We start from the raw sequence: 14,509 nt of genomic DNA, 5'->3' as shown, positions 1-14,509 counted from the left end.
ATAACTGAGGTGATCCCGAATTTGGGTGACATCAATGGCGGATCTTGACCTAAAACTCAGCATGGGCCGATGTTTTTTTGAGATAAAATCAGCCTGGGCCGAACCAATACACATTTAAAAAAATTCTCGAAAACCTGAAATTTAACACTATTGGGCGAAAAAACCGCACAGGCCGAAGCCCGGTCCGGCCTCCTCTAAGCTCCTCCCTTGGGTGACATATCTTACATAAACGTGTAAGCTCAAATCCGTAGCACTAACGCAATAACTTTTGCTAAAAGAAAGCTTGCGTATATTAACATTATACTTGAAAACTGATACATGAAGTCCACAAGCCGATACATTTATTTGAAACCCTAATTATAAACTATAAGATTAAAAAACAATGAACATATCGACTAAAGAAAATGTTTAACTATGTGTGAACCATCTGTAAGGGGACTGTGTAGGGGAAAATCTGGAAATTGTAGTGAACTTCATGTGACAATAGAAGCAGCAAACAAAGGAGGATTTTTTTCATGGTGCAAATTACCTTTTTAACCTTCATCACCACAACATCAAGTACTTCTTGATTTTCATTGTTGCAGAATACAAATCAACTCAACAACTCCATTATGTGAACTGCACCCAAAACCAAAATGAAGGTAAATCATATATTTTACTAATAAAAAGAAGAGTAAATTACTTTTTGAGTCCCTGTGTTTTAGTGGTTTTAACCACTCGAGTCCAAAATCAAAAAGTTTAACGCCCCGAGTCCCTAGCCACTTATTTTATAACGTTTTGAGTCCAATTTTGTTCATTTTATTTTATAACGATTTGAGTCCAAAAAATTGGACTCAAAAGGAGTCAAATGGTTATAGAAAATGCTTATAGGGACTCAGGTCGTTAAACTTTTTGCTTTTGGACTCAACTAGTTAAAACTACTAAAACACAGGGACTCAAAAAAGTAATTTACCCTAAAGAAAATAAACTTTCATATATTGAGAATTTTTTTATGCACGTTACCTAAAACAAATAACCATTGGACAATAATATGCCTTCATATACTTAAAGACGTCATCTATACAATATTACAATATGTCCTGCAAAGAAGAAACGAGTAGTTATTAGAGGTGGCAATTTCAACCCATTTATTTGGAAACAGGTCGATTCGGGTTGTATTTTATTGATATGGGGACGAATGTAGAAGATTAGCTAAAACGGAACGGGTTAAACAGGACAAAAGCCACCCGACATGTAATCAAATGCTTACAATATACAAAAATATTTTATTTGAAAGAACTTATCTTGTTATTTTAACCAAAAAAAAAAAAGATTTCATAATCATATTTAATAACAAAATACAAAAAAGAATGTTGAAAGACAGTTGTTTCCACAACCGGCCAACCCGGACCGTCACGTGAAGTTTTGACTCATTTAAAAGCAGACTGACGCAGACAAAAGGTATATGAATATGCTTTACCTGAAGCTTGATGCGTTTTATGCTCTCTTTACACTGCAACTTGATCAAGTTTCGATAATGGTGTAACGCATTACTTGGGGGGGGGGGGGGGGGGGGGGGATCTTCAAAATGATCTTTATTAAAACCAACACATCTGAGTCATCCTTTCAAAAGACCGAACAATATCTATCCACTTGAGAGATCTTTTTTCCAAAAGACTGAAAAATGTCGACAAACACAGTGTCTTTGCGGCTACGCTTTCCTTTGATTCTTGTGTTTTGACCTTGAATCACCTGTTAATTACTTCCATTGCCACTCGAACCCGATGCAACAATTCCTCAACATCATGAAAGTTAAAATCAAGAGCTCTTTTGATTGCAGATATAACGGCCTCTTCTTTTGAACTACACGCTGCAAATGCAATCCTTGATTTCCTTGAGGCTTCCATTGCTGACGTTACATTTTGTGTCTGTAAAGTATATCAGCGTTAAAAACCCGTAAACATGAAGTTTTTATAAATTTATGAGTAAAATGCCATTTTCGTCCCTGAGTTTTGGTCAGTTTTGTGACTTTCATCCCAAGGTTTGTTTTTCCGCATCTGGATCCAAAAGGTTTGAGATCTTGCCATTTTCATCCGGCTCGTCAACTCCATCCATTTTTCTCTGGTATGTCAGGGATGTTTCTGTCTTTTTTGTTAACTTAAAGGGCAATTCGGTCCTTTCCAGGGGTATTCGGTCTTTTTACATAAATTGAAAAAGACCACGTTGCCCTCACAGTTAGCAAAAAAGACGGAAATACCGCCAACTTAACAGAGAAAAATGGATGGAGTTAACGACCCGGATGAAAATGGCAAGATTTCAAACCTTTTAGATCCAGATGCGGAAAAACAAACCTTTGGACGAAAGTCGCAAAACTGGCCAAACCTCAAGGACGAAAATGGCATTTTACTCTACATTTATTAAGGGGTGTCAACTTCAAACATGGACAATAAGTGTTGATGGGTCAACGGAAAACCCGACCCAATTTGGGCCGTAAGCCCATCGGACCCACCTATTCTGCGCCTCTAATTATGGACTTTCAAGAGTAAACTTACATAGTTAAGAATCCGTGTAAAGCTGGGTTTGCTTTTAGCAGCAATAACATGATTTCCAGCCGCTTGATTAACACCCTTAACTAGTGCCGCCTTGTCAGCAGCTGCCGGGTTGTTCAAGTTATCAAGATCAGAAGCGGAAGCAGAGGAGGAAGGAGACTCGCCTATCAAAAACAATATTGAATAATCACGATAAGATTTCAGATTATGTGACATTTAATAATCAGAAGCAGGTAATTAGTTGCGACATTATGCATGAAGTTGTAAAAGTCACTTTTGATGGTGTTGCGTGCTTGGAAAATTATAACTAATTAAGTAATAGTCATAGTTGTTAATAGCGACCATAGCGGTCGCTATAGCGCGCTTTATGGCGATGCGACTATGTGTCGCTAAGTTGGTCATGGCGATGAATAGCGATTTTAGCGGTCGCTATAGCGCGCTTTATGGCAATGCGACTATGTGTCGCTAAGTTGGTCATGGCGATGAATAGCGATTTTAGCGACAGTTATTATTTTTTTTTTAATTTTTTTTTTAATGTTATAAAGGGTTATAGCTATAAAATAGCTAGATTTATAGGTTTTTGTTAAATATACATGTAAAATAGCATATATATACAAGGATATTTTGATGTAATATACATATAAAAATTTTCAAAATTCTTTTTCTAGTGTAATCGCTATTTATAAAATTGCCGTCGCTATTTGTCGCTATTCGCTACGTAGCCTAGCCATGCCTTGTCGCTATTCGCTATCGACAACTATGGTAATAGTATACTAGTATAGATACAATTTCGATACACAAAAAGACTGACCCGTAGTACCAATATGAAGAGACGTTTGCAACTCGTTCACGTCTTTGCAAGCGGTTGTGTGTGAAGAATATATAACTTTCATGTAAGCAACTTCCATGCATTTGTAGGCCAAAGATGCAGTTGTCATCTCCTTGGTTCTCTCATATTCATGAGCACAATACCTAATAACAGAAAATTAATTAATAAATTTAAAAAAAAAAAAAAAAAAAAAAAAAAACATAACCAAATGAACACGTATAAAAGAAAAAATGTTCAGTATTCTATAAAGTTTTTCGTAAAAAGATAGAAAATATAAACAAACACTTAAATGTTAAATATTGAACAACAAAAAGGGCCAATATAGATTACTTACTCGCATAATTTAGCGGTGCTACTATAAATGGACACTGATTGAATCATATCACCGTATCTCCCTGTTTGGCTATGGCAGGATTCAAATAAAGAGGCTACATGAAGAAATTTAAGCGCTGCTTCTATATAAAGAGCTCTACTTTCAAGGTTTGATCCAGCATTCTGCAAGTATTTTTTTAAATTATGAAAATCATTATCGGAAACAACAAACATTAAAAAGGAATTATAACAGCAGAGACGTCAAATTACTCAATTTCTCCCCATTTACCAAAAAAGGGTCGTTCTTCGTCGCCATCCGTTAAATGTGTAGGTTTAAAATATTAGCTAATAATGAAACATGTTAGACGGGTGAAAGTCACCCATAAGGTATTTAAATGTTTATTAGAACCAAAATAGCTTCACTAAAAAAATTGTGATATTCAATAATCATTTATATAAATTAAAGAGTAAAATGTCATTTTCGTCCATGAGGTTTGGCTACTTATTTAGCGAATTGAATGAAAATGGTAAGATTTCAAACCTTTTGGATCCAAATGCGGAAAAACAAACCTTGGACGAAAGTCGCAAAAGCAGCCAAACCTCAGGGACGAAAATGACATAATACTCATAAATTAAAAGTTGACGAAAAACTTTCTAACCCTAAACCCAACCTGACCCACACTAAAAATGGCCCGTTTTGACCAGTTACCCAACCAGCTCATTTTCTCATCTAGACATGGCACCATAGTTGTCGATAGCGAATAGCGACAATGCACCTATAGGCTACGTAGCGAATAGCGACAACTAGCGACGACTATTTTATAAATAGCGATTACACTAGAAAAAGAATTTTGAAAATTTTTATATGTATATTACATCAAAATACCCTTGTATATATGCTATTTTACATGTATATTTAACAAAAACCTATAAATCCAGCTATTTTATAGCTATATCTAATTGCTACTTGCATCAAAAAAAAAAAAAAAAAAAACAATCGCTATCATCGCTATTTGTGGCTATGACCCATATAGCGACACTACGTCGCATGGCTACATGGTGCGCTATAGCAGTCGCTATTAACAACTATGCATGACACATTGACACCAAGGTGGGAAAATCATAGAATATAGTAAAGACCAAAATACGAAGCAAAAAAACGAGTAGAACCTTAACACGATCAGCCATATGTTTAAGATTAGTCGCCTCTCTTAAAGCATTTGTCGTAGCTTGATTAGATAAATCCCTAACAAGAACAACAGTCGGATCCTGACTTTTGTCCTTATGTTTTTCAGGTGTCGGATTTTTTATATTCGAATGTTGACTTCCATTCTGATTCTGAGCTTTTTTATTATGCTTTAACGCCTTCGATGGCATATTATTTCCCACCTTTTCTTTCCGTTCGGTTTCACCTTGACCCACCGGTGGCAAAGAGTTTGACTTTCCTTTTACGGAAACATCCTTCTTTGAAGCTTTCTTGGAACCGTGAATAGAAACGTTATCGATTCTGACATTTTTGTTCGGCAATAACTCCTTTGATTTGGTAGATTTGGTCAAAGGGTCAACACCTCTATTATTTAAGATTCTCATAGGAGAAGAAGAAACCGATTCCACGGGTGACCCTTTTGATTCTCGGTTATTTGGCTTACTTTTATGAGAACCAGAAACCTTTGAAGAGCTTGAAGTGGCAGCCCGAACCGTATTTTGTCTTGAAGGTTCTGTTAACTTAACGTCTTTGATGTTTTTAACTTTTCTTCCCGAGCTTCCCCCGTCAAATGACTTTAATACCCTTGCCTTCTTTTCCTTCATGTTAATGATTTCACTTGTTTCTTTCACATTGTTCCCGGTAACATCAATTTCATATACTCTTTTTCTTTTCTTCGCAACGTCTCGTTTATCAACTTTCCCTGTGTGAGAAGGTCCACCGTTTCCATCTGTTTTGACTTTCTTGACCTTTCTCGGAAAATCTTTACTCTCTCTTTTGGTGCCCGTCTTCAAGCGATGAATGTTACTACCTGAAAAAAAAGTTATATCAAGAACGAACATTTTTCAAATGAACGTTCATTCAGCGGATAGTTCGTGAACTGCTCGGGGGGGAGCTCGTTCATGTTCGTTCATCCTTCATTTGAACAAACACGAACCAGAAATTTCATTCGGTCCGTTCGTTTAGTTAAATGAACGAACATGAACAAAGGTCGCATCCGTTCAATTATGTTCGCGAATGTTCGGTAACATGTTCATTTATGTTTTTGTTCGATAGTTCATTAGGGTTTTTGTTTATACATTTTATTTAAATACTTTCAGAATTCCAAGTAACAAAATATTTAATAAATATTAGTGTATTTAATTTAATTTAATTTATTTAATAAATATTAGGTTAGTATATTATGGATCTACGTAATCTTCGTGATGAAAGATGCCGATTTTATTCGAAATTTAATATTTGTTCGTTTCTGTTCATGAACGCTTGTTTGTGTTTGTGTTCATAAACGTTCGTTTGTACTCATTTATGTTTTCATGAGCATCCATTTGAGATCGGTACCTAAAATTAACGAACGAACACATTCATTTCCTTAATGAACGAACACAAACAAAAAATCTCGTTCGGTAAGTGTTCATGAACAGTTCGTTCGGTTCGTTTGCAGGCCTAACCTCCATCAAATAAACCTACATGCAAGTACAAATCAGGGTCAACGTCAATGAAATACCTTCATCCGCAAAGTTTTCACAAAATTTATCGTTCTCATTTGGCTTTAATCTGTCCTTATCCACAACCACGTCACGAGACCGCCCTGAATCTTGAAACGCTACTGCATTAACAACGGGAGACTGATTTACGCCATTTAAGCTTCTGGTTTTATACGAGGTGTGAAGTTTCTTCTTTGAAGAATTAGAAGACATCGAAGGACCGTCCCGCTTGGCTTCTTCATTTGGTAGATCTTTTAACGCAAGATTTTTCTTGACACCAGAAGATGGATTTTGTGAACCGAATTGTTGGTTGGCCCCGTCAAGTGTGACCTCTGCTAAGTGGGGCCCACCAGGATGAACGGGTTGAGAGCTGTGTACAGGACCAGGAAAATGAGAGGTTATAGCCTTGGTTGTTTCCTCTTCACTGATGCTACACCGATTCATTCCAGGCCTAGGTACATTAAAAATATTCACTAAAATGAAATATAAAATAAAAATATTCGACCCAACTGTTTCGGCCTATATCCAAAAGTTGCCCTTTTGACCCGTTACTCAACCCGACCCGTCCATTTGCCACCTCTATGCCGAACAAATCTAGCTTTTTCCAAAAGTACATGGATGGTCCTTGTGGTTTGCACTTTGTAACGCATTTAGTCCCTAACTTGGACATGCTAAAACCTTTAGATTTGCTGGTTGGGGACTAAATGTGTTTCAAAGTACAAGCCTCAAGGACCATCCATGTACTTTTAGAAAGCTAGGGACCAAATCCAAAATTTTGGTTAACCGCAGGGACCATTCATGTACTTTACTCTAAAATAATAGAAGCTCTTCTATAGGAAAATATTTATCCATCATCATGACATCATCAAACAAAAATTTAAATTTTACGGCACATGCAAAAGAGAAACTTACAGCCAGTCTAGCATGCTACAAATCCACTTCTCGGGAAAGCTGTCCGTATTTACACCAGGTGGAAGGAGCCTCCATTTCTCACATTTGTCACAACAAACCCACTCTTCATTGACCACGGGAACTACCGTAGACACAGCTGCATTAGATTCTGGCCCGTTGCCTATTGTCGATGAAGACGGTTTTTGACTTTTCTTTCCATTTGATCTCTCTTTCAACAAACTGTTATTTTCCATTGTGCTTTTTACATTAGTGTCCTCCAAAGGTTTCTCCAAACCCGTTTCTTCATTATCTTCCTGTTCTAAATCAAGTTCCCCGAAGAAATCTTTATACGTCTGTTTGACTTTTCCGCTATTTTTCTTGAAATCTTCTGTATAGCTTTTTGACCCGTTATCGCTTTTCTTAGTTTTAGATCTAAAAGATTCATTCTTTAAACCGCCTTCCGCTTTCCGTTTGCCACTTGAAGACGATGTGTTATTCCCAGGGGCAAAATTGTCCACACTTGTTTCCTTCTTGGGTAGAACACCATTTGTCGATTCCATTGAGACGGAATTCTTTTCGGTTGACTTTGACTTCTCTCCGGTAACATTTTGTTCAACGTTGACCAAATCAGGCCCGTGAACCGCTGTCACTGTACTATCTTGGCTCCCCTTGTGCATGGGCCCACAACTATTATCCTCTGACTTTTTTTCAGTCAAGTGCAACACGTCATAAGGAAGAGGAGATAATAAAAGACTTCCAGAAACCGGAAATGATGTCATCATCTGTTGCAATAATAAATTTCAGTTCTCTCTTAATTCATAACTCAAAAACATAAGAGTTAACTGCCATTTTTGTCCCTGTGGTTTGTCCAATTATGCCAGTCCAGGCCAAATTACAAAGTTGTACCATTTTCGTCCCTGACATTCTCGAAACATGACAGTTCCGTCCAAAAACTTAACATCAGTTAAAACCTCGTTTAATGAAGGGCAAAAACGTCATTTCCCTTTTTTTATTTTCTATTTTTACACTATTTTCCATTTTTGTTTTCTGTTTAACGGGATTTTAAAAAAGGAAAACAAAAGTAAAAACGACGGTTTTACCCTTCATTAAACGGCAGGTTTTAAACAGACGTTAAGTTTTTGGACGGAACTGGCATGTTTTAAGAATGTCAGGGACAGAAATGGTACAAATTTGAAATTTGGCCTGGACTGGCATAATTGGACAAACCAGGGGGACGAAAATGGCAGTTAACTCAAAACATAATATTGGTAAAACTACAAACCTCAAGAATACTAGTGGGAGACTCATACGGGACATCTCGAGGCCCGTGAATAAACCCGTGACTGTTTACAGGGCTGGCTTCCAAAGAAGACGGAGACATATCGAGCCCAAGCCCACTGTAGATTTCAGCGTGTTTTTTAGTCAACATGTTATCAGACCCCACTTTGATTCGAACCTTTAGAGACTTCGGGTCAGAATCGTTAGCAACGTCGGTAATCGACTTTGATTTGTTACCACTATATATGTTGACTTCTTGCTTCAGTTTACCGTTTGACTTTGACTTCCTAGGTGCTGACTCTGATCTAGCACTAACAGAGGCTGGCCCGTTTCTTACGGGTTGTGATTTGTTTGAATGCGAAACAGTATTCTGATTAACAACCTGCATAGTCATACACATTGAAAATATTATGTTGTTTCTATAACAAAAAAAGTTTCAGGGTATGCACGCATGCGCCTACCTTGTCTTCTACCCCCCCCCCCCCCCCACACACACACACACTATGCAGTTAATATCGTTAATATATCGGTTATCAATCCCCATGTAAAATATCGGTGTCAAATATCTATATTGATATTATCGGCGATATTGGCCGATATATCACCAAGTTTTCCGCTATCAATACCTTTCTTCTTTGTTCTACAGTTCGTCCTTCCTATTGCTACTATTAGTGTTTAAAGTCTTAAGTGTTAGTGTTTTAAGTCTTAATCAGTTCCTAATTGCTACAATTGTTAGTGTTTTGCAAGTTGCAAAAGGTTAATTTGTTAATGGTAGGAGAGTATACTGAATTGTTAGTGTTAAATTGCTATATATAAAAATTCTACATGATGTTAAAATTACCGATATCCCACCGCGATAACCTTTATCTCAGATATCGGTTCTTGACCGATATTCGATTTTTTACTGCATTAACTGCATAGCGCACACACACCCCCCCTAACTCAAGAATTAGAACATTAAGCTATCAAAAAACAAAAATCAATAACTATAGTACCAATGGAATATTAAATACGAATATGTCCCAAACTCAAAAAAAAAAAAAAAAAAAAACCCACCTTCATATGTGCGTTATTTGGAGAAACGGGCGCACTATAATTGAGATCTTTTGGACGTGCGTTTGGATTAGGCAAAACAGGAGAACGCTGCAAAAATGAACCGTAGCCTCCAAATTGCGCACCTGCAAAATAACCTCAAATTTGCATCAGTATGTTTTAACTTTTTAGCTTCATCTTTACAGATAATTAATTTAACTTACCCAAATTTTCAGTTAAAACTCCACCTTCAAAATCCTTCTGACAATGTCCCAAAACATTTTGTATCTTCTCGTCCTTCAGAAATCACAACAATGAGTTGCATTTAAAAGCAGATAATGGACACGTATATCACCACTTATGTGTGTATGAGTGTATCCCTACTTAGGAAACTAAATTACACAGCTCAAGTTGTAATCAGTTTTCTTATAGCAACTCGTTATCTGATTATCCAAATCTCACTATTTTGGCCCTAAATGAACAAAAAATCATACTCTAGATCGGTTTTACCCAAACACACAATATTCACTGTGCTAATTCAACTCACAGTAAGTTCAACTGTTAAACACACGTCCAAAGACGATGCTAAAACTATGGAGTGAAGATCGTTTTTAAACAAATAACCGCAATCTGAGTGTTTGGGTAAACCGGTTACGATTTTCTAACTACTTCAAGAGAGACAGAATTGGATACTCAGAAATCTTTAAGTGATCAATGAACTTTTATGTAGCTGGAAAAAATCGATTTTACAACAACTAAATCATATCCAACATACTAAACCAAAATATATAATTATGCTAATTACAACAAACAATAATCTAAACTAAAAAAAAACCCCAAAAGAGATAAAAACTGCTTACAATATAAGAGAGAGACACATCAGGATCAATTATTGAATCATCATCACCATCATTATTATTATTAATATTAATCTTCTGAACAAAAGCTTCCCCTTCTTCAATCTCAGTATCGAACTCCATCTTTCCCCCTTCAAAACAATACTTCAAACTCATCCCCTTTCTCTCATCTCTACTCCCCACAGAAATCATCCAAAACAAATTGTATCTTTCTTTCCTACAAACAAATAAACACAAAATACATCTCAAAACAGCAATAAAACTTCAAAATCTCATCGACCCATTTCAGATAACCGAAAACCCATAAAAACCCACAAAGATTTTTCCAGAAAGATCAAGATCGGAACTAAAAGATTAATAATTTAGTATTACCCACAATGAAAAGGTGACCTTTTTGAGCTGATTGACCGATCTGTTGATGAAATTGTTGAAAATCGAAGAAAGTGGAGGTGGGTTAGTGCTGGATTGTTGCGATCTTGGTACTTTGGACACAATCAATGAGACAGAAAACCGGAGGAGAATCTGGTTTGGGGGTTCACACTTCACCAGCCGCGTTTTTCTTCTTTATTAATTCTTTATTTTTTATTTTCAAATAGTAGTGCTTATCTTATTATTATTTGTTATTTTGGAAAGCACGCAATTTTTTTATTACTAGATAATTTTTTTCACCAACTTTTATAAGATTTGAAATTTTATCTTTATATTAAAAGATTCCAACTAATTAATGTCACTTGGCACACTTTCTTTTTCCTAAAACTTCTCAACCAGTATTTTTCGTATTTAAATAATTCTTTTCATGATTTAAAAAGGAAATGAAATTATGAAAAGGAAATTATTGATTTAATAAATATTAATAAACTTATATCATGTAATTCCAATGTAAAATCCTACTTTTAATAAACCATTTTAAAAAACTTCACATGAGCCATATCATCTTCAGAAGAGTGTCTTTTATTAAAGTTAGTTTCTTTTTACTTTTTAACTCGGGTTGATGTTATAGAATGATAATATTGCTTGTTTTATAATCATTACTTTAGAGTTGAATTATTCTACAAGAAGTATAAAAATAAGAACGGTAAAAAGCCATTATAGAGTGATAAGTGTCCCAAAAGAAATCAAGTAGAAATGGTAATTTTGTCAAAGAGAATAAAAAGATCATGCACATGCAAGGCATATGCTATTTCCCTCATATTTTTTTAAACGTCCATAACTTTTTTATACGGTATTTGTTTTTAAAAAAATTATTTAATAATATCAAGCGTCTTTTTATCTTTAATATGAGTACCATATTGTTATATTTAGGAAAAAATCGAAAAACCAGTTGTGTATTACACAATTGACATAACGTAAAACACAATGAGAAAACTCAGTTGCGTATTACACAATGTACATAACATACAACACAATGAGTATCAAAGTAAAAACACAATGGAAAGTAGACCAAAAACACAATTGATGACAACAGATAAAAGACACAATGGATAGCAGACTAAACACAATGAGTATCAAACTAAAAACACAATTGATGACAACAGATAAAAGACACAATGGACAGCAGATAAAAGTCACAATCAAACTAAAAATACAAGGGAAAGTAGACCAAAAACACAATCGATGACAATAGATAAAAGACACAGTGGATAGCAAATTAAACAGAATGAATATCAAATTAAAAACACAATTGATGACAACAGATAAAAGACACAATCGACAATGGACAACAGATAAAATTACAATCAAACTAAAAACACAATGGAAAGTAGACCAAAAACACAATCGATGACAATAGATAAAAGACACAATAGATAGCAAATTAAACAGAATGAGTATCAAACTAAAAACACAATTGATGACAACAAATAAAAGACACAATGGACAGCAGATAAAAGACACAATGGACAACAGACTAAAACACAATGGACAACGGATTAAAACACAATGCGCAACAAAACAAAAAACATAATGGACAACAGATTAAAACACAATCGATAGCATAATAAACACAATGGCTAGAACCTATAACACAATGTATAGAAAACCCAAATATAACACAATATTTATTGTGTCATACATGGTGTCATAGGTTCCGATAAGAATGCAATGGACATAAGCCAAATTAACATTGTGTTATAAGTTTTAATAATAACACAATGTATAGAAACCTTAGTAAAAACGTAAAGACCAGAACCCAGTTGAAAGATACAATGACCAGAACCTTTAACACAATACAAAGAAAACCCAGTAAAAATGAAACTTTTTATTTTATTTTTATATAACAATATCATACTCATATTAAAGATAAAAAAACATTCTTTATTATGGTGAATTTTTTTTTAAAAAGCAAATGTCGTATGAAAAAGTTATAGACGTTTTAAATTGATGGGGAAATTGACATATGTCTTGCATGTGGAGAGGGAAAGTCAATAAATATTAGACTGAAGGGAGTGGGGCGGCTCCCCCACCCGAGTCGCCCGGAGTCGCCTGGAACACCGACCCCCTTGGCGTCTTGGGTGGCGTCCCCCTCCAGCCCGTCTCCAGTAAATCGCCCCAACTTTTTCATTTCCCATGCATATATCCGTTGGCAACGGATAGTTTGGCCCAAGTTTTTTATTTATTTTTTTAAATACATCCCACCTTTATAAATAATACCACATATCAAACACATTTTTACCACAATCTTCTCTCAACTCATCAAAATTTATACCAATCTTCTATCAACTCATCAAAATGTACCCCCACAACATCCCTCATTTCAACCAAAATACACAATCTTCCAATCCACAACCCGATATGGCGGACCCAAACATTTTAAATAACCCGCTTTTTACGCCTATTTCAATAATATGCACGTTGCTAGCCCTACACCGCAAGTATACTACAACAATACGACGATACCGCAAAATATGGGGTTCACCACTTGGAACACACAACAAACCGGTGGTTTTCAAAACGTTGGAGGATCGAGACAACAAAATGGTATAAATTTTTTAGATATTTTTTTGTAAAGAATATGTTTTTTTAACTTTGTTTGTATTCCATCTAGTGGTGGATTTAGATGACGAAGAAGTTCCGGAGACCCAGTTCCATGTCGGTCAAAATGATGTTGAACCTCAAAAAAAGAAACGTTCACACAAGAGGAAAACACCGGGTGAAGAACGCTTGAAAACCAAACCGATACCATGGACTTCCAACGAGGAAATGAGCTTGTCCAAGGCTTGGCTAGAAATAACCGAAGACCCGAGATGTAGTAAGTTGTCTTATAACTTATTGGTCTCGTATGTACAAAGTTTTCTATAGATAACTATTGTTTTGTTTTTTATAGGTAACTATCAAAAGGAAAAAACATATTGGTCTCGTATTTACAACGTTTTCCTCAAGTTGGAAGATCAAGAAGATGGATACCGTGATCCCGATGGTATTGGCGCGAAGTGGCGTAAAATGCATCCTTTGATTCAAAGTTTCAACCAAATATACACTCGCCTAAGTAACTCGAGTGTGCGCCAAAGTGGTTCCGACGATGCGATGCTCCAAGCAAACGCCCAAAATGAATTCCGAGCCGAACACAAGAAGGCGTTTCCTTATCTTGCTATTTGGCAATTTTTAAGAACGAGTTCGAAATTTCACATAGTCATCGCCTTCGATCCATTTAAAAGTCGTGGCCAACCGTCGGCTAAGCGGTCAAAAACCTCATCCTCAAACGACCATCAAAGTACCGGTTCGGACGCTCGGTGCCAAATAAATCTCAACGACATTGAGGAAGATTTGGAAGAGCCACATGAAGAGACCGATGCGTTTCAACCACCACAACGGCCGGTTGGCCGAGATAGGGCCAAAAAAGCCGCCCAACCGTCTTCTAGCGGTGTACGAATCGACTTCCGAAACGTTCGAAAAAGTGACCAATAAGTTAGACGGCTTGTTGCAAACGAGCCAACAACAGATCAACTTAAAAAAAGAACACGGGGACCGAAAGCTAAAGTTGAAAGAAAGTCGTCAAAAAGCACTTGATTTGCAAATATTAACATCCGACGCGACAAACCTTACTGGAGCCGAGCTCGCTTTAGCCGAACAAATGAAGCAAGAAATTCGAGAAAAAT

At 36.1% G+C, this 14,509-nt stretch overlaps 2 protein-coding genes across 2 annotated transcripts; one reads left to right on the top strand and one right to left on the bottom strand.

The window, feature by feature from the left end:
- Positions 1–266: 266 nt before the first annotated feature.
- Positions 267–10,979, bottom strand: LOC110884223. Its single transcript, XM_022131903.2, has 14 exons — positions 10,792–10,979; positions 10,419–10,632; positions 9,783–9,855; positions 9,583–9,704; positions 8,531–8,908; positions 7,270–8,030; positions 6,378–6,808; positions 4,840–5,684; positions 3,692–3,852; positions 3,340–3,500; positions 2,532–2,692; positions 1,460–1,907; positions 1,003–1,079; positions 267–618 (listed from the first exon to the last, which is right to left on the bottom strand). Exons 2-12 carry the CDS (start codon positions 10,605–10,607, stop codon positions 1,728–1,730), a joined length of 3,462 nt encoding a protein of 1,153 aa, XP_021987595.1. The 5' UTR covers positions 10,608–10,632; positions 10,792–10,979; the 3' UTR covers positions 267–618; positions 1,003–1,079; positions 1,460–1,727.
- A 2,339-nt stretch (positions 10,980–13,318) lies between these two features.
- Positions 13,319–14,318, top strand: LOC118482603 (glutathione S-transferase T3-like). Its single transcript, XM_035978152.1, has 3 exons — positions 13,319–13,391; positions 13,459–13,662; positions 13,738–14,318. The coding sequence occupies exons 1-3, from the start codon at positions 13,319–13,321 to the stop codon at positions 14,316–14,318; spliced, it is 858 nt and encodes a 285-aa protein (XP_035834045.1).
- Positions 14,319–14,509: the final 191 nt, after the last annotated feature.

The sequence above is a fragment of the Helianthus annuus genome, chromosome 10 (genome assembly GCF_002127325.2).
Source record: "Helianthus annuus cultivar XRQ/B chromosome 10, HanXRQr2.0-SUNRISE, whole genome shotgun sequence".
NCBI lineage: Eukaryota > Viridiplantae > Streptophyta > Magnoliopsida > Asterales > Asteraceae > Helianthus > Helianthus annuus.
The sequence above is the reverse complement of the archived record's forward strand: the minus strand, read 5'-3'. Positions and strand labels throughout refer to the sequence as shown.

Excerpts from the sequence above, each read along its gene's own strand:
- LOC110884223 (XM_022131903.2), bottom strand. The coding sequence starts at position 10,607 with ATGATTTCTGTGGGGAGTAGAGATGAGAGAAAGGGGATGAGTTTGAAG. Across the intron at positions 9,856-10,418 it reads ATGTGTCTCTCTCTTATATT|GACGAGAAGATACAAAATGT; the intron begins GTAAGCAGTTTT and ends TGATTTCTGAAG. Across the intron at positions 2,693-3,339 it reads TCTTCATATTGGTACTACGG|GCGAGTCTCCTTCCTCCTCT; the intron begins GTCAGTCTTTTT and ends TGTTTTTGATAG.
- LOC118482603 (XM_035978152.1), top strand. The coding sequence starts at position 13,319 with ATGGGGTTCACCACTTGGAACACACAACAAACCGGTGGTTTTCAAAAC. Across the intron at positions 13,392-13,458 it reads AGGATCGAGACAACAAAATG|TGGTGGATTTAGATGACGAA; the intron begins GTATAAATTTTT and ends TATTCCATCTAG. Across the intron at positions 13,663-13,737 it reads AACCGAAGACCCGAGATGTA|GTAACTATCAAAAGGAAAAA; the intron begins GTAAGTTGTCTT and ends TGTTTTTTATAG.